The 26,099-nt window shown below is 38.4% G+C and overlaps 1 protein-coding gene and 1 pseudogene across 10 annotated transcripts in view; one reads left to right on the top strand and one right to left on the bottom strand.

The window, feature by feature from the left end:
• Nucleotides 1–4,533: 4,533 nt before the first annotated feature.
• LOC113538186 (P2Y purinoceptor 1-like) lies at nt 4,534–5,860 on the bottom strand (annotated as a pseudogene).
• Nucleotides 5,861–10,854: 4,994 nt separating this feature from the next.
• rbfox2 (RNA binding fox-1 homolog 2) overlaps nt 10,855–26,099 on the top strand; it is a 62,486-nt gene continuing 47,241 nt past the window's right edge. For 3 of the 10 annotated variants that reach the window (XM_034310574.2, XM_026933258.3, XM_026933260.3), the window contains exon 1: nt 10,858–12,060. In XM_034310574.2, coding sequence (XP_034166465.1) covers nt 11,800–12,060 — 261 coding nt within the window. In that variant the 5' untranslated portion in view covers nt 10,858–11,799. Of the gene's footprint in view, nt 12,061–26,099 lie in introns of all 10 variants that reach the window. The other 7 variants (XR_003403834.3, XR_004579492.2, XM_026933257.3 and 4 more) reach the window with 5 other exon arrangements.

The following is a 26,099-nucleotide window of genomic DNA, read 5'->3' as shown; positions in this document are numbered from 1 at the left end:
GAAGCTGGAGCTACAGATATACAGGTGCCACCTGAAAACTATGCTTTTCTGCTTTTTCAGCTAAAGCAGCATGCAGACCAGATATACAATACATTCCCCCAGCAGAAAAAGTCACTTCAGGATGTAGGATGTGAAAGATGTACATTTGCTTCGAGTAGCAGTTACTTTGACTTTGTGCCAACTTTATTTCAGTGAACCTTGACCTGTGAATCATGAACATTGGTCTTGTGACCCAATAGAAACCAAGTGGGCGGGTCTGTCGTCTTTTTGGGTGGTAAACAAATAGATAAGCTGCTTATTAATTAATGATCACACCAGACTTTCTTCCCCCTATTTTCTCCCCAGTTTAGTCCCATCCACCAATCAGCTCTCCCCTATCATACAATAGCTACCAACTGGGGAAGGTGAAGGATACCACGTGCTTCCTCATGACACATGAAAGCCAGCCAGTCGCATCTTTTCCAACTGCTGCTCATGCTGCATCACAGGGCAGTGTAACACACTCAGAGGAAAGCGCTATCTACCCTCTTCCGCATACATGAGCTCACAGATGCCCGTGATTGGCTAGTGTTGCTCTGATTGACACGGGAGAGAGAGAGTATACCATGAGAGAAAGGATGACGCTGGACATTTTCCTAGCTGTTTTATTACTGTTACTAGGGATTTTCGTGGTAACCTTGTGTTTTCTCTGTCTCCTAGGATTTTCTTGTTAGCAGTGCTGGCACCTTTGCATTTGAACATAAGAAATCGTATCTTGTAATGTAATTTTGTAATGATTTGGTGGGCATTCTATGAGTTCAATTATTCGTTTTAATAGAGCCAGAGAGCCCGTAGAAGTTAGTAATTGTTTAGGTTTGTGTTTGGATTAAATTCAATGACGTAAATATCTCTAAACTCAGGACACATGGATACCATTTCTATCAGATATGGACAGAAGTTAGATGCTTCCAATGTCGAAAAAAAGAAAAGAAAAAATATTTAAATTGTATTAATTTAAATTTCAGATGCACAGTCATCCTGTTTTTAAGGCAAGCAAAGTATTTTACCTGTATTACAGGTTTTTTTTTTTACAACCACTTTTGCACTAATTTCAGAACTTTGATGTGGTTTTTCAGAACTCTAGCCACAAAACTCAAAATGGTCATCACTTGTAACACAGGCTGTCCAATGTTCAAAACATTGCATTATGCATTCATATCTTCAAAGCAACATTGCACTTGCAGAATCATTGGTTCAAATAACTTATTTATCATGAAATGCCATAGGAACATTAATTTAGATCTCACACACAAGATACTAACAGTTTCACTGTATCGTTGTTCGTACAATCATTAAATATTGTAGTACGAAATATGTGATACGTGTTTCAATGTGGTACTACACATAAATACATCACTGTAAAAAGACTAGTAGAGAGAATATTCATTGAACAAAATCTGAAATTTATTGATGAAATACAATCAAATCACAACATAGATTTCTTCAACATAGGAATCAAAGCAATAATAATTAGCTAAGAAAAAAGTACAGTATTGTAAAACATCAACTGCAGTGTTGTCACCTGGCTTACTGTAAAAAGCCAAATAAAGGATTGATTACTGTATTTCTATATTTACATCAACCATATGGGAATTTGCTCTCATCCACATCGCTATGGATGTTTTCATTAGCCAAACATCTTGGGAAGAATCTTCAGGCATGGTAAATCCAGGCCTGACTCTGGTCTGCAATGGTATCATTGCATGCGTCATCCATGGCCTGGAGATGGGTGACTTGTTCGTAAGGGCACCTTAAGCCCATGGCCACCTCTCTGGTGAGGCCTAAGCCCTCCTATGACGAGGCCCACGATCACCTCTCAGAAGAGATGTTTGTCCCCTGCCATTCCTTTGACCACCAAGTCTTCCTTGTCTTCCTCCTCTTACTGCTTGATCTCTATTGTGAACTGGATTACCTGCCGGCTCCATGTTATGGCTATGTTGTTGTAGGTGGGCACCACTCATTTCACTGTATACTCGTACCACAACGTGAAATCAATCATCAGTAATGAGTTGGCCTTATTGGAAAAGCAATTCAAAGGCCTGCATACATACAGTAATGTCAAATCTGAAAAAAAGGGCTGGAAAAGTGGTACATGGGACCATAGAAACAGTGTCTAAGGAATGATGATGAAATATTACATCCATAGATAATGTAGTCCACTTGGTTCATGTTCCACGGTAAATGGTGTCAATGGATCTCGTTATCCTGAAACTTTCATGATCTAAACATGGAATATTGTTCGTCAGTTTCCATAAAACTATGCATTAAGAGTCATGCAACAGTTACTTATCATTTTGACAAGTTGTATCAATTTATAGTTAGATCATTGTAATGAAATGATTAGACACTCATCTCAGATGTAACGTGTGAAATGGTAATACTTTGATGTTAAGTTGTGTGATTTTGAACAGGTGATTTTAGTTCAATGAACAAATGATCTTAGTTTTATGTGTATTGTATCCAAGTAACTGGATGTGTTAGAGTTTTGAAAAATGTGCATTTTGATCATTGTGAGTTTTGTGTCTAGAGTTTTACATAAAATGACATCAAGGTTCTGAAATTAGTGCCAAAGTGATTGTAAAAAACTGTAATATGTTTTAATACATTATAATTCATGATCCAATATTCAATAATCCTGCTTTTCTCTTAATGCTTGCATTCACATGTCATCTAAAAACACCTAAACCACTTGTGTTGTCCATGCTTAACTAATAGTAATGCAAGAATTAGCATCAGCTGCCTGCATTTGTGACTGAATATAATGCAACTTCTGTGGCTGTGCCCACGGGACATGATTAATTTACACACATCTGTACACACATCTAATGATGGGGAGAAATGAATAGGTCACGGAGATAAATGTAAATGAAAATTCATTTAATATCTTTTGTTTTGATTGGATTATGACTGTATGTAAAGTGGCAACTGCACAATTTCAGCATAAACAATCTGTTTTGATGTTTGAGAGGCTACTTGTACTCCAGGTATAAACAAATTATATTTCAAGGATACCCAGTAATTAGATACCCAGTAATCATTTATGAAATTTGTTATTGCATTACTGTTTATAAAATATAAAAAAATTGTACACTGCAAAAGAAAAAAAACTTCAACTTAGAAAATGGTGTCTTTTTTTATTTTTGAAAAATATTCTACATTCTTCTGTGTTCAGCATTCAAGCATTCTTCTGTGTTCTCCATGACATAAAGTAAAAAATATAGATGTATAATACACAAAATACCAACATTTAGAAAAGATAAATAATAATTAATTCTGCACATTGCTGTAATTTTGCTCATTGACATTGCCAAGACACAACTAATTATTTTTCAATGTTAATTAAGCAGGTAGCGCCATGTATTTACACAATTACCAGCTTTTTCCACCTGTGTTGCCTCTCGACCACCTCCTAATTAATCCCTAGACGTTTTCATTAACAGCTTAATTAGAGCAGGTTTTATGTTACTGAATATATGGCGTCATCGCAGAGAAACGGAGAAAAGGTCAGTATGGAGGATGGAAAGGAAAAGGAGAGGATCTGTCAGCATGGAAGTGTAAAAACCCAGAATTAAAACAGAGGTATGTTCTCATATATATTTTATCTTGCATAAAAATTTTCATCTTTAATGTAGATGCAGTTCATGTTTTAGATGCGATTCAACTTGCTGGATGTTAATATATAATTTAGTGTTCAGAGTGACTACATGTCTTCATATCTGTTTTCTAGTCATGTGCTCATTTATACATAATGTACAGTATAATCAATATTATCATCATGCATAAAATATGGGCTCTTCTAGCAATATTTGAAGATGATAAGTTCTGTTTTCTGAGTAAAAGTAATGTTTTAGTAGAATGCATTAATTTAATTACATAAGGTTGCTTAGGAATAATATGGTAACATAAATTCTGCAAAATGATTTATTCTAATGGTGGAATAAAGATGATACAAGATTCCTGGACACCTTATATGATAAAGTCAAATAGATCCAGGACCATATGTTTAAAATATGAGGTCTTATCCGTAGTTCCATAATCACACACTTATTCTAAAGCGCAAACTAGAACTTTATGATATATAGAGACAGGGCAAGCAAAGCAAAAACAGTTATATGTTAATATTCTGCCATAGTAGTCAGTAAATCATTGCTTCTATGAGTTTCTGTGTCTAAATATTACTGTAAGATGTTTAAATCAAGCTTTCTGACTTTTTGATAGATTAAAAAATTAAGAGAAAATGATATTTCTATATTGTTTTGATGAACTATGCGAAGGTGAGAGCATCAAATTTACACAATATCTTTTTCTGCCGAGCTACAGTGCAAACTTAGAATGTAAATGTCAGACATTGAATCAGTCAAATGTTAAACTGATTCACAATCTTACAAGCTGTGGAACTCCAGGATTAAGTCTTTAGGCAGGTGGATTAGAATAACAACTCTGATCTGATCTCTTGCTTGTAAATTCTAGAGAGTAGACGTTGACAGTTTTTTCTTACACGCTGACACTGACTGGTGTCTTTGCAGGTCCCTTCAGACAGGAGCAAGAGTTCAGCCTGTCCATCTTGGAGATGTAAAGTATCGGCTCAATGGTGCTGCTCAAGTCCATGATGGAGAAGACAGAGACGCTGATTTGGCAGTTCAGCTGGATGAATGTGTAGGCGGAAGCAAACGGCATGAGTGCCACAGGTGGCAAATAGTTAACCACGATGATAGCCAGCAGGATGACCACCATTTTAAAGGCTTTCTTCTTCACAGGGTTCATGACCTCTTTGCCAGCAACACTCCTGCGCAGCACCCAGATGATAGACATGTTGCAGAAGACCATGATGAAGAAGGCAGACAGGATGAGGCCGCTGAACACCTCATGGACACTCAGTACTCCTAGAATGCTCTTGGTGAGCGCATAGGCCAAGAGCAGCGCCCATACGAAGGTTGTGATGCCCGCCCGTATGCGGTTATCGCGGATGTTTGTGAACACGATGGGGTGCACAACAGCAGTGTACCTGTCCAAGCAGATGCAGGTAAGGAACAGCGGTGCCATATCTTTCACACCATAGGCAAAACGTTGTAAATACCAGATACCCCAATGGTCCAGGTACAGCCGATTCAGCAGTTCCACAGGCGTCATCAGGCAGAAGAAGGCGTCCAGTGCAGCAAGGTTGAAGATAAACATGTCGGACGTGGAGCCTTCACTTTTGCGCGTTGTGATGTGCCACATCACCATCATGTTGGTGGGGAAGCCCAAGGCCAGGTTGAAAACTTTGACAGTGAAGTAAAAGATGAAGGCATATGGAGCCACGGCACATTTGTCGTATTGGTACCACAGCGGTTGACGCCAACCAGGAGCTGTAATGTTTATGGGTAGTTCAGAGGTGTTACTCATCTCACTGTTAAGGGGACCTAAAAAGGAAAGACCAAATTTTTTGTATGGATTTTGATCCTTTTCTCAATGCAATCCACTTTATGCCATAATTATCCATATAATCAAGATTATATATCATCAACTACCATGGGTTCCCATCAAAAGTACTTTAGGCATTTGGATCACTCACCACTCTCATTCACCAAACTGCTCTTGCCACAGAAGCTTGACTCGGCGTATTGTATTCTTACCACACCACACCTTGACCCTTCCTCTATTTAGCACCTTCTCATCTGGGGCACCCAGGTATAAGCACATCCTAGCGGGAGACCAAGTCACGCCAGGACCAATCAGTGCAGCACTTTTCTAGCAACGAGATGGCGGCCAATGACGGTACACCAGCCTGATTGGTCAGAATCGTAAGAGGACATGTTAATTTGGACGGTCTTTAGGTAAAGATGCCCCATAATGGGAGGGAACATTCGGTACCAGTGATGCAACTGTGGGGAGACAGCAGAACTTTGAGTAAACAAGTGATGCAAGGCTGAAATGAGTAAATCTAATGTAACATATTACAAATGCATGTTTCTGGCAGTCAGCAGATTCCGAGCTGGAGTTCTGTTGCCGAATGAGACAGTAAATGGACAGAAGGGGGGCATGAGACTATTGAGTTTTTCAATAAATTCACTAAACTCAAATTTAAAAAAAAAAAAAAATTATTTTTAAAAATGCATGCCAAACAGTGAGGTTTCATAAATTTCTCTCAATTTTAGATAAAAACTAATGCAGTGAAATCCTATGATTATTAATATGAAGTGCTAAATAATGATGCATACAATAGGATACCGAAGTCTAAGTACACTACAAAGGTATTTGAAAAACATATATAAAGTGTTACTCATTTTGTTATTACCACCCATAAGGAGGTTATTAATATAATTACAACCAAGAAGTATGATTGTGATGCTATATAGTGAAATAACAACACATACAATTGTAACTAACGTCTGATATAGATGTGACTTCGTTTGATAGATATAATTACACAAAATGATATTAATATACAAAATAAAATCAATTCTTAGTGGTGAAAAATAGACTTTTGGACCCCAGTGCATTTTAACAAGAAAAATGACTGACAGGGTTTGAACGTGAGGTCATGTTTAATAGAACTCTAATTTCTCCTTTAGTTAAGGTCAATCTAGAAGACTTACATGTTCTTTGGTTGTCTGTCTAAAAATATATATGTAGAACTCTATAGATAATACAGTGTTTCCCTTTCAGAAAGGGTTCCAAACCTTTTCAGGATGCTCAGAACCAATAACTATACAAAATCCACTTAAAGAATCCCTTTTCTAATACTGTAGATTGTCTTGGCCCTATATACGCTGTATGCATGTTTTCCTGCCTTAACGAACTACACCTTTAACAATAAAATATATTAATACAGAATTCTAAAAGGGCAGCATTTTTACTTTGGCATTTATGTAAAGTGTTGTTATAGGAAAATAATCAGCTGTGTAGTTGTGTGGAGTTAATGTTAGCACTCCGAAGTTGATTATGTTTAAAAAAAAAAAAAAAAAACAGCATATCTCGAAGTGTTTTATGCTTCTTATACCATGGCAATTTACCAATGATTACCAATTAATTAATGAACAACACATCTTTGTTTATAGTTAGGTTTAATGTTGTGGAATGTCCACGAAACAAATTAGTTCCTGCTATGACTTACATTATAGCACCTATAAACAGTTGTTCCCTCACCAACCTCTCTTTTTTCCTTTCTCTTTAAGTTATTAAGACAAAAAAACACAGATTGTCATGTTACAGAGAAATTGCAAAGTCCTGAAGGATTTCCTGTGCTGGAAAGCTTAAAGTTCTGGCTGTTACAAAGCTCTGACACTGGTGACTCCTTCTAAAAATTCCATATAAACGTCTCCTCACAGAAAACTTCGCCATACCAACAATTACTCTGTTTAAGTGGAGTATCCAGAATACAAGTCCCTGTGTAAGCCATTACTATAGAAACAATAACATATTAGAATAAGCACTTTAATATAAACCTGTGATTTGAATTACAGCCAGAACTACTGTCACTGAAAGTTAATTAACACCTATGGACAGATCATATTTGAGAATTCAGCAGTGCCTTAATCCAACTGGGAAGAGGTAAAACCCCTGATGCTGAATTAGTCTAAACACTACATGTGTTAATTCAACACTCTTTTTCTGAGTTTTTTTAACTAAGTATATTTTCCTTTTGCAGTTGCACAAAGGTCTGGAACATGTGGTATGGAATGCAAAATGTATTATCATCACTTCTATATTTATTTGATAATGTTTAACATGACCGTCCTTGTCCAAGATCTATGAATACCAAGGACATTAACACATTTCTCCCTTGCCTCAGGTTATTGTAGTAAGTCTTTCGTCATGAGCCAAGATGTAGCCTATTCATAAGTAACTCTCATATGCTATATACACGAGCTAACTGATGCTTGCAATTGATTAAGAAAGATAGTATGGCAGTCCATCCCACCCATAAATTTGGATTGATTATGCCCTCCATGCATGGACGTGGACGTGGTCATTAGCATTTCAACTCACAATGTTCTCCTTAAGGCAAAAACTTTTAGACAGCAACCATTTATGACATCTTATTTGAAATTCTTTGTGTTTTTGTGCCCCAGGATGTTGATGTCGTCTCTGCCATTTCTGCAGTTTTCAGGCTTCCTTCTTCCCAGCAGTGCTTATGCCTGCATTGCTATGTGTGAGTCCTTCACTCCATCATTTCCCCCCATATTAAATTTCGCCAAGCACTGTGTGTGGCCATCCGGGGAGCAATGTTCAATCTCTGCTTGATTAAAAACTTTAAGAGCTATGATTCCACATGGATAAAATGTATTGCACTTTGTCAGCCCACCCACATAGCCATCATGTCTTTCTGGGCTATCCATGTTTCCGAGGCTTGGGGCTTAAAAAAACATACTGACCTTTGCATAAGTATTCACCTCCCTTGAACTTTTCAACATGTAGTGTTGTAGTGTTACAACCTAGAAATGAAATGGACTTAACAGGGATTTTATGTCATCATTGGTGCTTTTTCAACTAATTATGTGACTTTTATTGGCAACTGGTTGCACCAGAACTAATTTAGAAGTTTCACAGCAGTGACGGTTAAATAATTATACAAACACGACTTTAAAGTATTTGTATTTTTACATATTTCTTCACTGAGATTTTCTCCCATGTCAGTATTTTGGTCTATTTTATATAGATTCTTGGTATAAAATCCCAGTAAAGACTATTTCAGTTCCAGCTTGTAGCACTATAAAATGTGGAAAGGTTCAGAGGGGTTGAATAGTTATGCAAGCTGTAGATGATGTACTGGTACCTCACCGGTAATGGATGTCTCTGTGTCTTTTGACTGATGAAAAGATTTGCAATCTTTCCATCCAGGCTTTCATGATAGACTTGCACTTAACCAGCCTGATCCTGTCTGTCTGGGGTTTGGAAAATGTCTTGCTAAACACGCTGATGACTCAATTCAGCATCAAAACCCACAATGTTAAGAAAAACAGTTTTATTACAGCTAAAAATGCAGCTCAGGCTAATTTAATTCTAAGTGTTTTGTTTGTTTTTTTTTTATTAATAGTAGACTTGAACTGCACATAAATGACTTCTTGAGAGAATCTATATACACTACACTGCTCTCAGATGGAACATTTAATGACTGTTGCTCCACTGCTTTTCCCCAAAGTGGACACAGAAACAGGAAGCGAGTCGGATCCTATTTTAGCTCTGAACTGTTAAACAGGCCTAAAGTAAAACACATGACGTCCATTGTGTGGTATTCTGAGGTTTGGACAGTTACATGCAATGACCACCAGGGGGCGAGCAAAACCTACACCAGAGACAGTTTTCCAACCACTGCAGTGTTTCACTGATTCACACACACACACACACACACACACACTATGCAGCCTAAACACTGTAGCCTATTATTATGCACAAAAAATGTAACTGGAAACAGAGCAAACAGTATTTATCTTTTTATTTCCTGAGGCAAGGCTATACACAGCAAAATGTCATGTGCTGAAAATGTAAGAGGTCAGGTTTCATAGCCAGGCCTAATGAACTGGCAGGATAGTCGTAAGCCTTAGTCCTTGCTTTGAAACATATCAATCTTGGACTCCTGTGACAAGCCTGTATTTGTTTTACATATATATACTTATACATATATATATATATATATATATATATATATATATATATATATATATATATATATATATAGGTAAACATATGCATATGAGAGATGGATAGAAATAAATTTCCTGATAAATATTTATTTAAGAATGAAATGTAGAATAGACTGTGACTGTGATCTATCTATCTATCTAGCAATATGGCATCATAAATAAACTTCCTGATATCAAAATCTATAAATGTCTTTATTTTCTACTATTATTTATCATTTATAGATGAATGTTGTTGCATCACATAGCTTTTCTGCACTAATTACTGCACTAATACAAATGTAAAACAAACAAACAAATGAATAAATAATACTGTCTTTTACTATTCATCCATCAATCCTAATACTATTCATCTTTAATGGATGCATGTCATTGCATCAGGTAAGTTTCTGTGCACAAAACATAAGATAAATAAAAACATGAAAAAACAAATTTATAAATGTCTTTATTATTTATCATTATTTATCTCCCAAGGTGAATGTTGCTGTATCATAGGCTGTATGTTGCATGCACAAACTTAAAAAATGTAAAATAAGTAAATATATTATGCAATAGCATATCTATCTATCTATCTATCTATCTATCTTTTATTCTGTATCTTGTGTTGTATAGTTTTCCCTGCACAAATCAAACGTGACATATATATATATATATATGATAATGTAGCATCTCTATCTATCTATCTATCTATCTATCTCTTTATTTATTATTCTGCACAAATCAAATGTGTGTGTGTGTATACACGTACACACACATTTGATTTGTGCATAATATATATATTACACACTCACACACACACACATATATATATATATATATGTTTGTGTGTGTGTGTAATATATATATATATACATATATATATATATATATACATACGTGTGTGTGTGTGTGTGAGTGAATGTACATTTGAAGGTTGCTCGTCTCATTGATTTGTTCCAGGGCAAAAATCTGACGCAGTCCAGAGGAGAAGCACTGCAGAGAGCGGAGCAGCGGCAGCACTGTGGCGTAGCGGGGGGCAGCGCGCGCGGACAGAGAGAGAGGGAGAGAGGGAGAGAGACAGGGAGGGGGGTTTCCACTGTAACGAGAGCGCGCGCGGGTGAGCGAGTGTGTGTGTGTGTGTGTGAGAGAGAGAGAGAGAGAGAGAGAGAGAGAGGGGAGGGGGAGGGGGAGGAGGAGGAGGAGGAGGACGACGCGGTTTCCTCTCCGCACGCGCCGCAGGAACACAGCGAACCGACTGGGAGGGAAAGCGCGAGCGGACGAGAGAGAGAGAGAGAGAGAGAGAAAGGAAAGCGAGCAGCACGAGCAGCTCTCCGACTCCTTTTGTTTGAGAGAAAAGCGGCCGCGCGGATCGGAGGAGGCCTGAACGATGAACCAGCGAGCTCGGACGCGTCCTCGTGACAGCCATCTTTAAGAGCGGGGTGTTTTTTTGTGTGTTTGTATGTGTGTGTGTGTGTGTGTGCATGTGTGTGTGTATGTGTGTGTGCTCGCAGGCTAATTTTTTTGTAGGATTAGGAGGAGGACGGTGAGGGGGAAAAAAAATTCGCCCTTCCTTTGAGGTAGGATATGGAGCATAGCATTTAGCCTCCATACTCCGCACTCCACGAGCCCGTTTCCAGGCGAAAACACGCTCCTTTTCCCAGCGTTTGTTTTACTAACATTGTTTGTTGTCCATAATATTTCCGCGGCACGGTGCTCCTTTTATCCGCACAGGGTTTTTTTCCTCTCTTCCCGTGGCGCATGCTACACAGTATATTTTGCAATCTGTCTCTTGCACTCTGGTGCGTTTTAGGCCTTGTGTAGCAAAATTGGAATCAAATGGAAGAGTGAATGCTCGTGTAGGTGAGCTCTGATTATCGCACTGTACATTCAATCCGACTGCGAATAAGCGTTTTAACCGACCGACTTTGTGTTTAAGGCACAAAGCTTCAGCAAGGGGGGAAAAAACGTCGGCTACAATCCTATAAAAAAAAATCATAATCATAATCATCTGGTAGCGCGCTGATAGAGGTTTAAAGGCGCACTGCGTGAACATAATTGTGTGAATTAATAAGAAGAATAAGAATAATAATAATAGTAAGAAGAAGAAGAAGAAGAAGGAGTGAGCACAGGGGAAAGGACGTCGGCGCGTGCTTTTTCAATGTTAATGTCGACCGACGTTGCGTCCATCATGCTGCCCGTTAGTCGGGGACTGATGGAGCGGGACAGCAGGGACTTGGAGGCGAACGCCAACCAGAACCCGCAGGCGCAGAACCAGAGCGCGAGCCCCAACCCGGTGCGGGGGATGAAGCGTGGAGACCCGGAGCCCGACGCGCACGGAGCGGCTGCTGCGCCCCTCGGGGACTCGGTAGGAGCCGAGTGCAAGAGACCCCGCATGGAGGGCGGAGGGGACATGAGCCAGGTAAGAGCACAAAGCCTCCACACACTCCCACTGCTGTAGATTCTAGGCTCTAGCACAGATCTGGGAGGAAATAAGGTACCGTTAATATGTAGCTTCTTCATCTGGAAATGTGTACATAGGGTGCCATTTAAAAAAAAAAAAAAAAAAATTTTAGATGTAAGTTACATAATTAATCTTTATAACCCTGCAAAAGGGTACTCCTTGGCACTGGTGTGGTATCCTCAGATGTACACCTTTAATTATGTATTATGTCTTTCACATAGAAAGGTGCATATGTTGTGCCTTTCTATGTAAAACACATAATCCATATTTTTTTTCTTACACAGAAAGGTGCATATGTTGTGCCTTTCTATGTAAAAGACATAATCCATACATTTTTCTTACACAGAAAGGTGCATATGTTGTGCCTTTCTATGTAAAAGACATAATCCATACATTTTTCTTATATAGAAAGGTGCATATGTTGTGCCTTTATAAAAAATATCTTGTAGAGAAAAGCTTTAAAAGTACACTGCAGCATGCACCTTTCTAGGTTAAAGATACACTAAAACAAAACGACGAGGACAGTTACAGTTCCAGGAATGCGTGGTTATGTGCAAGGGCTGCACGATGTATTGTTTATAAAATATTATAGCGACTGCAGTGTGCTGAGTGTTTCTCTGTAGGTTTGGATCTCTCGCTGCATTCACATGCTCCATGTAATGTAAATGAAGACAGACCAATATGTATGGGAAGAGGAGGAGGGGTGATAGGGAAGGGTACTCTATACCGTACATGGTACCATTCCTTGTCGCTGGAGGGGGGTACCATCAAGCGTACACCGTTAGTACCTTTTCTGTGTATCTTTTACCTAGAAAGGATGCATACTGTGTACACTGTAAACACATTTCCAGGTTTAAGATTCATATTAAAATGAATGTACAAAAGATAAGTGTATCACGTAAGGCATATGGCGTAAGTAGCGTGATGTTTTTATTTATTTTATTTATAATTTGTCCTTCTGTGTGAACGCTTATGGAGAACCTAGAACCCTGTAACACAGGGTTCTTATTACAGAAGGTTCCAAGTTGAACCCTTGTAGAAAACTAGAACCTTTATCCATCCAGAGAACCCTCAAGGAACATATTGTTTTAAAAGTGTAGGGATAGATGATAAGGAAAAAGTCTCATAACACAATACAGTGTGTATCATGATATCTAGGCTTACTTGATTTTTTTTTTTTTTTAATAAACAGTAGTAGTTTATGCCTCAAGGTACTTTATACTGCAGTGCTGTTAAATTCTCAATTCTGATTGGTCAGAAGGTGTTGATTTTTTCTTTTTCTTGTAATTTTACTTGAGAGGCCAGTGAGGAAACTGAATTTTACCAATTTCACCGTTTCAATATTATCGCTGTTTCGTTGCAGATTTTTTTCCCCCTAATTCTTGTCACATAATCAAGGATAGGTGGATAAAGTATCATATCAGATAGGTTTCCTAATTAAAAAAACAGGAATGCTACATTAAAAAAAACTGTTCAGTTATATATGAAAAATTAAAACTAGATTTTACAATCCAAGCACATGCTTCTTACTGTCAGTAACAATAACAATTATATTCTATCATATGCAGATCATTGTATTCCGATGTAATTCATCACCATAACAATATCGTATTGCTTCTGCCCACCTCCTTTTGTTCCATATGGACTTACTCATGTTAAATAAACAGTGTGGGGGGGAAAGTACATAGCATGTGCGCTCGTTTTAAATAAGCAACTCGAATTCTGCACCAGCACACTTGAGGATTGAAACCGCTGTATATTATCGTTTCTCCTGGTTGCCTTTGCCTTTTCAGCATTCTGGCCTGTGTGCCACGTGTGTGATTGGATTTTTTTATTTATTTATTTTTTTCCTCCTATAAATGCGTACAATGAGAGAGAGGCAGTTTTTCTCTATCCTGGTGCTAGTTGCATAAGAACATGCAATGAACATGGAAGAACCTTCAGTTCTGTTACACATCTGTATGTGTTTGTGTGTGAGCAGAGGAGTAGTAGGGGGAGGGGACTGGGGAAGAATGAAGGGAAAAATGAGGAAGGGGTTGGGGGGGGTGGCTTTTGGAGACCCGAGGCCGGATGTTGAGCGCCGTTTCCAGACCAGCGTGGCTGTTTGGCATCTCAACACAACCGTGCCACGTGATATTTTTTCTAGTGTCATCATGGTGTCTGCTCTCAAACTTCAAACTCAAACAGACAATAACAATTAGTCATTCTGGCTACCTTACATAGCCTCGGCTGTGGTGTTTTTCCTTCGGCTCGGCCTTTATGTCTTAACGTCTCCCATCTGCATGAGTATTAGAGGACGTCTCGCGCCAAAGTGCTCCTCTGCCGATGCATTATTTAGTTTCCCTTCCCCTCATCTGTCTGACTTCAAACGCTTCTCTCGTCCCCTCCTCCTTCAGGCCAGGGCCTCTGGGTAATTGAGCCTGAGTGTGTGTGTGTGTGTGTGTGTGTGAGAGAGAGAGAGAGAGTCTGAGTGAGTGTGAGCTGTGCTATCTAATGGCTCGTTGTCCTAGCTTAATGGCGCTAAAGGTTCTCCAAACTGTAGTGAGACACACTGGCGGTTGTGATACACTCAATGCAGGGCAGATGGATGGGGGTGAGATGTATGTGTGATTGTGTGTTACGGGTGGAAAGGGGACATGGGGGAGGGGGGTGCCGTGGCTCTGCAGCCCAAAAATGGTATTGATCTGCACTCAGATGGCCGTCTGGAAACCTGCCTGCAGAGGAGAGAAAGAGAGAGGAGGTGAATTACTGCTAGATAGAAAAAAACTGGGAGTTTGAGAATGAGTCATTTTACACATTAGAAGGGGGGGGAGTTAGAGAGAAAAAGAGAGAGAGAGAGAGAGAGAGAGATCGAGGGAGGGCTGGTGAAGTGGAGAATGATTGCTCGTCATGAAACCTCTTACTCCACACAGATGTCAGGCCCTTTTACACTGACATCACTTACATCCAGTAAATCCTCCTGAGTGAAATATGCTGAACATAAGCACTGAAAAATAATGCTTGCACCACAATTTCACTTTTTTTTCTGTCTGGATTCCTTTTATGGATTACTATTCACACGCAAGAAGAGACATAACCATCCAGAGAACCCTTGAGGAACCTATTGTCTAAAAGTATAAGGATTGGCGATAGGGCAAAAATACCATATCATGACACTTGTATTATTTACAATATTTAGGTTTGCTAAATTAAAAAAAAATAATAATAATGATGTGACATTTAGAAATTGAATTTAAATGAGATTTTTCATTAAAATTAATTTTTACTATCCAGTCAAGTGCTTTTTTTTCTGTCAATAAACACAAAAAATCACATTTCATTGTACACATAATTTTTTTTTTTTTATTTATTTTTTAAAGGCAACTCCATTTTGTTCCATTTGAACATATGGCTCTTGTTAAATAAACGTGAAACAAATGGTACAAAGCATGTGTGCACATCTTAAATAATTCACACTGTGGTAGCAATCCAACCCATTTAAGGCAGTATCACAGTTTTTACACACATCACATGTGACAGCAATGATTTATTGAGTATCACTGTATTAATCAACCATTTATGAACACAAGGTTATGGTGAAAATGAAAGTCTGAAGTCTGCGCACATCCTTGTGTATATAGAACAAAAGTCAAAAGGGGAAAAAAAGATTTCTTGTTCTTTTTGAAGAAAACAGTTTTGAGAGAGACTTTCCATAAAACCTCTTGCACTGTCAGTATTTATCACACTGTTGTAATAAGCTTAATCAGAGAGTGGCTTCAAAGAAAGAAGGTGCTGCTTGCCAAATCTAGATATTAGTTTGGTTTAGTTCAAATCAGCAATGCCATGATGTTCTGTGCGTTTGATAGCTGTCATGTATGCTAAAGTTGCGAACATGCTAGGAGTGACAGCTGAGGTGGCAATGTAGCATGTTTACAGCAGTAGTGGATTAAAAGGTTTTCAGTGCTGTCACATCCCCTGGGTTGCGAAATGAAGGTTACTGTAGTGTGATTTAGGGAGGATCCAGAGGGACAGGGTTGTGAACACTTTGGGGAGTTGCAGACAGATACAAAAGGGATGATGACCGCTGGAGTAAGGAAACTGATTGAGTAAAAAAAATGTCCGGCTAGATTGTAGTAGACTGAAATGCATTTTGGAGTCAGCGGTGAGGTAACAGTCCGATCATACACCATGACTAACTGTGAAGCTGTGACACTGTAATTATTTCGTTGCACATATATCTAACAAAATGGCTTACATTTATTTAAAAAAAAAAAAAAGCCAGACAACCTGGTTAAAGGCTTGGAGTTTTATTGTTGTATCCAATGACACAGACAGAATTTTATTTAGAACCTTTAATATTGATCAGAAAGCTCACAGGACATAACACAAACAATAATTGAGTGTATTATATTGCTTTATACCACAGCACTGTTGAATTCTTGATTCTGATTGGTCAGAAATTATTATTATTATTTTTTTAAAATAGCTGTTATGACATAAGTGATAAGAGAAGCTAATTTGCTTTTGCAGATGTTCCACAACATTAATTGAATGCTTAGAATGTACATAGTGACTCAGTCACACATTTAAAAAATTGTAATCTGGCGAATTGCTGTTGTAAAAGATGAATAAAGCACTTTGGGATGTACTGTTGTAGGAAAATAATCAACCTTAAGGTGGCAACAGCATCGCACCACTTTGTTGTTTGTTATTTTACCATAAGAGCACGTCTTGACATGTTTTATTCCTTACACAATGATTACCATATGCGTTGAATATTCCTTTTTTTAATAAATACATGTTTTGAGAGTTGTTATTAACTATTAGTAGAAAATAGAAGTCCTGTTATCTCTTATTTTCAACTCTGCTTTAACAATAATAGGGTTTTATTATTGAACTAGCACGAAGTGATATTTTTAGTGACAATAACATTTATTTTTTTTTTATCACTGTTATTTATGAACATGACATCTCATATTGTTGATATATTCATGGCATATTTGTCCTAATTCTTCTTCATAGAATCCATTTTGAGATATATTGATAAAATATTTCTCGCAGTGCATCTTTAATATATACAGATGTACCATAACATTATAATTAGTTCACATTTCTGTATCATACTGTATTGTCATACTGGTTTATCATCTTGCTCTGGAAACTTCTAGGGAAAAGCACTAGCAAATAATCAGTAGACAGTTTTACAATTTTGCTAGCACCGATATCCCAAATCCGAAGTAAGAAAGAGAAGAAAGCTCTTTTTGATTAGGAAAATGACTAGCTAGCAAGTAGTTGAAAAGAATGTTGAGTGTGAACTCTGCCGCACAAAAACATTAAATACAGTAAGGATAGTACAGGATAAATCTGATTGTACATATCAGTGATTCAGAATTAGCTGCTAGCAACTGCAATCCATGCTAATGTTTACACACAGGATTTTGTCTTTATACATTTTACTCCTTAAAACACAGGAGGTCAAACGTTAAGAGAAAACTGTTGCCTTTTCACATCAACGATTGCCGCTGTTTGGTCTGCCAAGCTGATTTGCCCTATCGCTAACAGTAAAGCGGCTTTTTGTTGCGCTAACGAGATCTGCGCTCATTTAGGTCTCGGCATTAAGCACTCTGATCCCTAGTGAAGCCAGCCAGATGGGTGGGGGTGGATTTGTCACACATACACACACTTTGTCGATTCGCTGATACACTCATACTTGTGTGCACACATTCTGCGCTGTGTACTCGCGTTATCTTTTGAATGGCCACACTAAACCATATAAGGTTGCCGTAGATCCAAGCCTGATAATACACTATAAAATACGCCAGCTCTTGAAAAATAAACCTTTCACAAGTCCACCAAAACGTATTAAACTCAGGGTGGTGTGTAAGCGTAGATCGTTTATCCCTGTAAACCCGAGTGGCTCACTTTTAATATGAGGGATAGTGCTGCAATCTTGATTATCGACCCAATCAGGCTAGTAACGTGTTATGTATTAGCCCCTGGCCTCCTTTAATTACCTTTATGGGATTGCTTACACGTGTAACCATGGCAACCTTGACTTTTGACCCCCATGGTTTGTGCAATAAATTGGGGTGTGGTGGCGAAAAAGGATTGCGACAGACTGTGGAGTGAGGTCACTCACTCACTTGCGTATTCTCTCTCTCTCTCTCTCTCTCTCTCACACACACACACACACACACACACACACACACACACACACACACACAAACAAACACTGAGGCCTTATTTTCCCCAGAAGTTTATTAATTGGAATCTTGCCTATGGAAACTTGAGCTCGGTGCAGTGTAGGGTTTTTTTTTCTTCTTTCTTTAAATATGGAGAAAAGAAAGACTTCAGAAAGGTTTTTCAGGGCTCGACATCAGGGGTCAGCTCTCCCATTGCGGAAAGTTTGGTTAATTGCATTAAAAGTCCACATCAAAGCTGAGAGTCGTGAAGTCCCCCATGTCAGCGCTCATTATCCTCATCGTTTGGCTCAGTTTCTGAGGGAAAAAAAATTAAAGGTCTGCTCTTTCTTTTCAGCATGTAAAAATATGCATTTTCTGTCTATTTACAGCACACTTTAGGACTGACTTATTTTGTAAAGATGTATTGTAGCTATTTTGCAGTGCTGTTGTGCTTCAGGCTGTTTAAATGGTGCTTTGGAAAGCATATTAAATCACTCTGGAACCCATCTTCCCAAAACCTTGTAGCTCACTACTACTGCCTTGATAATGTTAATTTCTTCAGTTTCCTCAGTTTCATATTTTCTCAATATAAACGTAGAGTACATTAAGGAGATATCAGAAAAGCTTAGCATTAGCTTGTATTCATATTACAAGGGGTTTGCTCACTTATCAAGACATCTATGATTTTTGACCCCTTGCTACAGCGATGCAGAGACACCTGAAAACTATGGTTTTCTGCTTTTTCAGCTTCATCCAAGATGGCGCCGTGCTAGTGGCAGCCGGTAACCATCTCTAGAGATGTTTTTCCTACCTGTATTAGGTATTTGTACTTCTAAATTTCCTTCTGGGATTAATAACATGACCTACCTACCTTCCTATCTAAAGCAAGCAGACCAGTGAATGAGTATAAATGAACTCGCTGAAGGGAAAAGGACCGGGGACAGGAAAGACACGCTTTTGCTTCTGGTAGCGGTTAATTTCACTTCATAGAAACTTTATCTAGGTTACCTTTGACCTGTAAATTCACCAGCTTTCGTGCTTTGAGCCAATAGAAACCACGTGGTGGGGAAAGGTGGTCTTTTTGGTTGGTAAAAAAACAGAGTAGCATCAAACCAGATTCGCAGAAACATTAGCTGCATCATGTACTGATATATGCTAGGGATTTTGTGGTAAAATTCTGCACTGACTGTCTTGTTAGTCTTGCCACTCTCTGCATCAAAACACTGCCTGCTTTTCTACCATTTTTTTTTTTTTTTTTTTTTTTCTTTTTTTCCTCCAATGGAATGTTTTCTCACTGATGTCAATGCAGGACATTATGAGTACTTAAATACTGGTACCTCAAATAGTTAGCCTGGTCTGGGGTGGAATAAGCTAGCCTGACAGGTGGGTAGGAAACAAGAAGTATTATTTGCTAACGAATGAGATTAATGATCGTTATCCACTTCCGACAAAGGTTTTTCCAATAAACACCTCGACACTAAATCAGCAAGTCATTGGCCAAAGTTTTGGCTGTGGCATTATTTCTTTTCTTCGCACATCAAACATGATCTTGAAGTCTGGCTGTTTTGTCTCAGTATGTTTAACAACGAGGTGACCGAGTTCACCAGGCAGCCGGTGTGTCTGATCTACTGATTTGTCCACACCTCTGTTTAAACTCATTTGTTGGAGTAAACCCCATTTCTAGAAGGACACTCAGGTGTGTGTTCACGTTCTTCAAAATCTGTGGATTTTCTGTAAAGTTTGGCACAGTGCTTCTTTTCAACTTTGAACGTTGTGCGGCTCGGGAAATTAATATGATGGATGGGCAGGTAGAATGTAGAACAACAACACACACACGCGCACACACACAATTAACACAAGCCATATGGTAGAGAGTTGACGCAATATCACGATGTAGACGCGTTCATCCAGACGCAGCATCTCCTAAAAAGAACAAACTTGAAGTTTGGACATGAAAAAGCACAAAGTAAAAGTGAGAGGCTGGAAAACGCGACAAACACAAAGTGCCACACATTTCCCTCATACACTCGCGCCTTGTTCTCTCAAGTGCCTTGCCCTTCTCAACTTGTACCTCTTTACTGCGTACCTCCGTCTGGCCCTATCTTATTCCCTCCTTCCCTTCCTCTATCCCCCCTTCCTCCCTTTCACCATCTGGTGACTTGCAGTCTTTCCTCACTCTTTCTTTCACTCTGTCACTCTCCCTCGTTTTTAGCCCTCTACCTGGGACCTTTTAAGGCTGGAAGAACAGAAGGAGAGCGGGAGAAGGGAAACGGGGGCCTCCAGTCCACGCTGAACAGCTGCATGCTTTAAATGCGTGCACAGGATCTGATAACATGCACAAGTAGATATGTACATGTTGGGGCTGTTGGAACACTTCCAATTTTCAAAATGTTTACTTTTTTTTAAAGTAGTTCTGCTTTTATTCTCTCAGTTTAAGTGTATTATAAGGGTTCTTAAACTTTTTCAGCAAAATGGCCGTTATGTGGAAAATTTTCTCTGAATAAATGCATGTAATTGAAAGTATACTTTATTTTCAGCTATATTTAAAATTCCATATCACTTTTTTTGTATTAAATATAAAAATATAATTTTTTGTAAAAGTGATATAAACACACCCCAGTATAATCATTTCCGACAGACACTTAATGTAGTCAGCTTTTTTCCTTTGGTGGCTGAATCTAACATGGCTTTTTATCGAGCACACTCTGCAGAGTGATCGTTACAGCTTATGTAGTTAGCGTATATATAGTGAACAGGAAGCTGTTTGGGTTTTGGTCTACCTGTGTGGTGTGTGTTGGCTCGGCGTAGATGCGTGCTGGGGTCTCTTTCCTTCACAAGACAAGCATAAATAAACCCACGTTATTCACACACTGGTGTACGCTTATTCATACAATTGCTTGCTCCTTCTTATAGACTCCGCCCTCCTTTCACAACCGGCACTTGATCACGCCTCCGCTGCAACAGTTTTGTACCCGTGCCTTTAGTGTTATGAATGCCAACATGATACAATATTTGAAAGAAAAAAAAAATGTTATATCGCCATTTGATTTTATAGCTCATCGCACGTTGGGAATTTCATCCTATAAGTACATGCCCTATACAACCCTATATGTCCCGCCCCTGAAGGCGGGTCTTGTCCAGCATGTTAGCAGCGGTATCTGCTCGTTAGCCTTAAACATGGTTTGTATGTGTTTTTGTGTTTGTACTCTCCAAATTTACCTAGCTCACTAAGTAGCTAGCTACTTTCCAGTTTGTTTAGATTCAGAGGGGGTGTGGCCTATCTCCAAACACTATTGGCTGTTGTGGAAGATGGTTAAGCAGCTTAACCTGACATCACTCTGACTTCCTGTTTCAGAAGGAAATACGTCAACATACGGAATCAAATCACAGCTAAGAAGCCATTTCTTGGGGACTTTAAATATAAGCGACAAGATTTTTCTAGGTAAACAAAACAAAAAAAAAAAAAAAATGAAAGTGGAACTGTAAAATCCAGTATAAAGTAAATATGGGATAAATTCACATATTTACAATATATTTTTTGAATCCATTTATTTCTGTAAAGCTGCTTTGTGGCAATGTCCATTGTTAAAAGCACTATACAAATAAAATTGAATTGAATACAGATTTTCCAGCACAGTTTTCACTCTCCATGGTTAATGTAATACAAACTTATAGTGTAGCGTTACTGCTGATGTTGGCTGTGTCTGCAGCAGTGTAACATTATAAGCTCGTTAATATTCAAGTGCATTTGAGTGATAAATATTTTAAGTAATTAGAAGTCAAATGCATTTTTTTATGCTAATATGTATAGACAATAATTGTTGGAAAATGTACGTGTGTATGTGAGAGAGAGGAGCTCGCCCAGTTCTTAGATCCTGAAGGAAATTTAGTGCAAGCCTCTGCTTATGTATGACTCACAGTCTCTGTTCTGCGTCTTTTTGCTGCTCTTCATCATGCTCCCTCCCCCACTCTCTCTCGCTCTCTCTCGCTCTCTCTCTCTCTCTCCCCCCTCTTCTCTCCCCCTTTCCCTCTCGTCCACCCCCCTTTGGTCTGGTTTTCCTCCAAGACATTCCACGTCTCAAATCTCTCCATCCCTTTCTCTTCTCCTCCCGCTTTGCAAACACATGGCGAACAGATGTGTCCTGTTGCTGCTCCGTCTCTCGTCTCGTTTCGCCCCACTGACATGGATATACGTTCTCCCATCCTCTATTAATGTTTATGAGGTCAGGGTTCGGCTGGTACTGCTATTAAATTTCACATCACCATAATTGCTTAAGCATCTATTGTTGTTTTGTGTGGCATGTTGTATGTAATGCATATATAGTAAATAAATGTGTTTCAGTTCTTGTTTTGACACTCTTATTGCACAAGAGCATACTCATGCAGTTCAGGAAATACGTTTTAATTTTCCAGTTTGAATAAAGCTCATAAACCGTCCATATCTCCATGTAAATAAAATGGCAGTGCTGCTGTACCAAATGCAAGTGACATTATTGATTTGAGCTAAAAATCGCATATAGGATTGTGAATTTAAAATTCAAATACAGGAACACTGGCATTTTATGCATCGCATCTGAATTTTGCCACTAGTAACACTTCACGAGAAGGCTAAACTCATAGCCATAGCCTTCCATTCCTTGATTGTACATTGGGGGAAAAAAATGAGCCATTTTTTTCCGATCTTCAGCTGTTTAGTTTCAGTGCCCGTTGTAGCCTCAAGTTCATGTTCTTGGATGACAAGAGTGGAACCTGGTATGGTCTTGTGCTGTTGTAGATCATCCTTCATTAAATTTTGCATTCTGAGATGCTTTTCTGCTCACCATCGTTGGAAAGAGTGGTTATTTGAGTTACCGTATACGTGTACTTCCTGGCAGCTTGAACTAGTCTGGCCGTTCTCCTCTGACCTCTCTCACCTCATTTTTTTTTTTTTATTTTAAATAACCCAGCAGAAATGCCGCTCACTGGATGTTTTTTTTTTTTTTTTTTTTTTTTCCTTTTTTCCCCCATCGTTCTGTATAAACTCTAGGGACTGTTGTGTGTGAAAATCCCAGGAAGTACTCAAACCAGCCCATCTGGCTCCAACAACCATGCTGTGGTCACAATCACTGAGATTAAGTTCTGTTGTAAATTTTGTAAACATTACATTCTAATGTTTGACGTGATGTTTGATGTGAACATTATCTGAAGCTTTTGACCTGTATCTACATGATTTTACACACTGCGCTTTCTGTAATGTGATTGGCAGGGATACAGGTGTTCCTATTAAAGTGGCCGGTGTGTATGTATCTTTTTTGGCTGCGCTGTAGCTTTAAGCGTCTGTATGTGCTTTATCGCTCTCTCTCTCTGTCCCTCTCACTCTCTCTGGACTGCACTGTGGGTGTCGTGCGCAGTTCTCTGTGTTCCCCCAGGGGACGCATGCAGAGGGACATCGGTTCCAGCAGAGTGAGAGAGCACGAGAGAAAAACGCATGAGAACAGCTGTTTATAATACAGGATCAAGTGATAGAAACCATGCGGCGGAGGAAAAAGTGACGCCATTTTTTTTTTTTTGCCTTGTAGCCCCTCCTCACTATTTTAATTGGCTTATGCAACTAAAAAGGACAGACTGCAATCTCTGCCATGCTTTCCTCACTCACCAGAGCGCTGCTGAGATTGGCTGCTCCAGAAAAACTGCAGCGTAATATCTCTGCACTTTTCCGCAAATCCCCAAACCCGCGTAACCAGTGCAATCTAAAATCATCTGCAATCATCTTTTCATCTGTAAACGATTAAAGATTTTGCTTATCTTGCTGAAAGTACAAAGGTGATGTTTCTTGTGAATGAAGACTGATTTTGTTTCAGAGCAATGTAAAGGCCATGTTCGATTATCTACAGCAAACATTAACCTGATCTTTTGGTCGCTAATAGGTAACTGTTAAACACATCACTATCACTGTGTATTGTTTCTCAGGAGAACACACAAAAACACAGAAATGCTTTTTTTGGCTCATACGGGCGTTTTCATTGACCGAAATGCGCAAATAAATTTGGATTTTAAAAACATAATTTTTAAAAATAATTTCAACTAATAAAACATTTTGGTTTTACTTGTAGGCTATAAAGTGTATAAGTAATCACACACACACTTGCATATAAAATAGACAAAAGTCCATTTAATAGTAGGGCTGGGCAATGACACTGTAATAATTCTCAGATGCTTTTCTGCTCACCATGGTTGTAAAGAGTGATTATATGACCGTTATGTTTGCACCGTGACATAATTTATTGTGATAAATTATGTCAAAATACACCTTTCTGAGATATTGTGGGGATTTGAGATGTTATTAAATTATTGTTTAAATATATAAAATTACAAACTGATTGCAGAGAATCTTTAAAATAGCAAAAAAGATATTTTTGTACATTTATTTTTTCTATTTTTTTTTTTAAATATTGTATATTGCAAATATAAAAAGTAAAGGTTTATTGTAGATGTGTTTACTATTAAACAAATTTATTATTATTTATAACTGATTTTTTTTAAATAAAACACTATTCTTGTTATAGCCCCCACCCATACTAAACAACTTTTTATTAAACTGTTAGTTATTCAAATAATGTGATTTAAAGCAAGTGTGCTAGTTGGTAGCCATAAGCTTCCATTACTTGCTCCAAAGAAACAAACAAACACCAGCTGTGTCCTGCTCGATTGACTACTCTTGAGGTAAATGGAAAATTTGTAGAAATTATTTTATATTTATAGAGTTAATGCTTACATGGTATTTCAGGGAAATTAGTGAGGTTTCTGTACCTTTGGTAAAAACACAGAGACTTAAATGAATTGTCAACTTTTCCTGGACATAGGTCACTTGGGTGATAATCTGAAACGAATTAAATTAACAAATCTTTGTAGAATGCAGCAATAATTGAATGGAAAAGCAAGAATGTCAGCTGGAGCCTCGTCACTAGTCTCAGGACAGATTTGATATTATGTTTTAATGAGTCTTTATTCATTTATTCAGATAGCATTCTTGAATTTGGTTAGTTAGAAGCGGTTGATTCATTTTCTATAAATGCAACTCTCACGCTCGATCCAGTATGTTGTCATTTCCAGGGTAGTAACTTACACTTGAAGGGACTTGAATGATGGACGAGCTACAGAAATTTTACAATGTGTGTGAATTTTGAGGAGATGATATTTATCATTTTTGGAAGGAGTCTCCGGTGTCAGTGCCTTGTAACAGTCAGTTTTCCACCATGGGAAAGTCTTCAGAACAGAGGGGTTTGGAACTTTCAGTTTCTTTTGTCTCGTTACCTTAGAAAGAGAGAAAACGGGAGGCTGGTGAGGGAACGATTGTTTATAGTTGCTATAACATAAGTGATAACAAACTAACTTGTTTCATGGACGTTCCACAATATTACACGTAGCTACAAATGCATAAAGTTGTTCTTTGATGACTTGTCGTTCTTCGGCTATGGCATAAAGGCTGATTTATACTCGCTGTTAATTACGCATACACAAGATGGCCGCCGCATTTATCCTGCTGTCATTTGATGCTTTGCTTGTGCATGTCCTCAGAAATTAACACAACGCTTCCACATACTGTAGAGTACTAATGTAGATGGTGGAGGCAGTATAGCACCGTGTCACTAACTGAATAAACAGACTAACGTTGTGTCTCAGATCACATACTTATGTACTGTTCTAAACCGCTGTACTATTAAAGACCTCTTAAATCTACCAAAATGTCTGTTTAACAATCGTCTGGATTTTCTAGCTTAGTAAGTACTTTTAAGTGTAAAGTCAGAGTTTTCAATTTGAGATGCAGATCATGACAACCATCACGCCGACTGCCGA

The sequence above is a fragment of the Pangasianodon hypophthalmus genome, chromosome 2, assembly GCF_027358585.1.
Source record: "Pangasianodon hypophthalmus isolate fPanHyp1 chromosome 2, fPanHyp1.pri, whole genome shotgun sequence".
Taxonomy (NCBI): domain Eukaryota; kingdom Metazoa; phylum Chordata; class Actinopteri; order Siluriformes; family Pangasiidae; genus Pangasianodon; species Pangasianodon hypophthalmus.
Note: the sequence above shows the minus strand (reverse complement) of the source record. Positions and strands in the feature narration are given on the sequence as shown.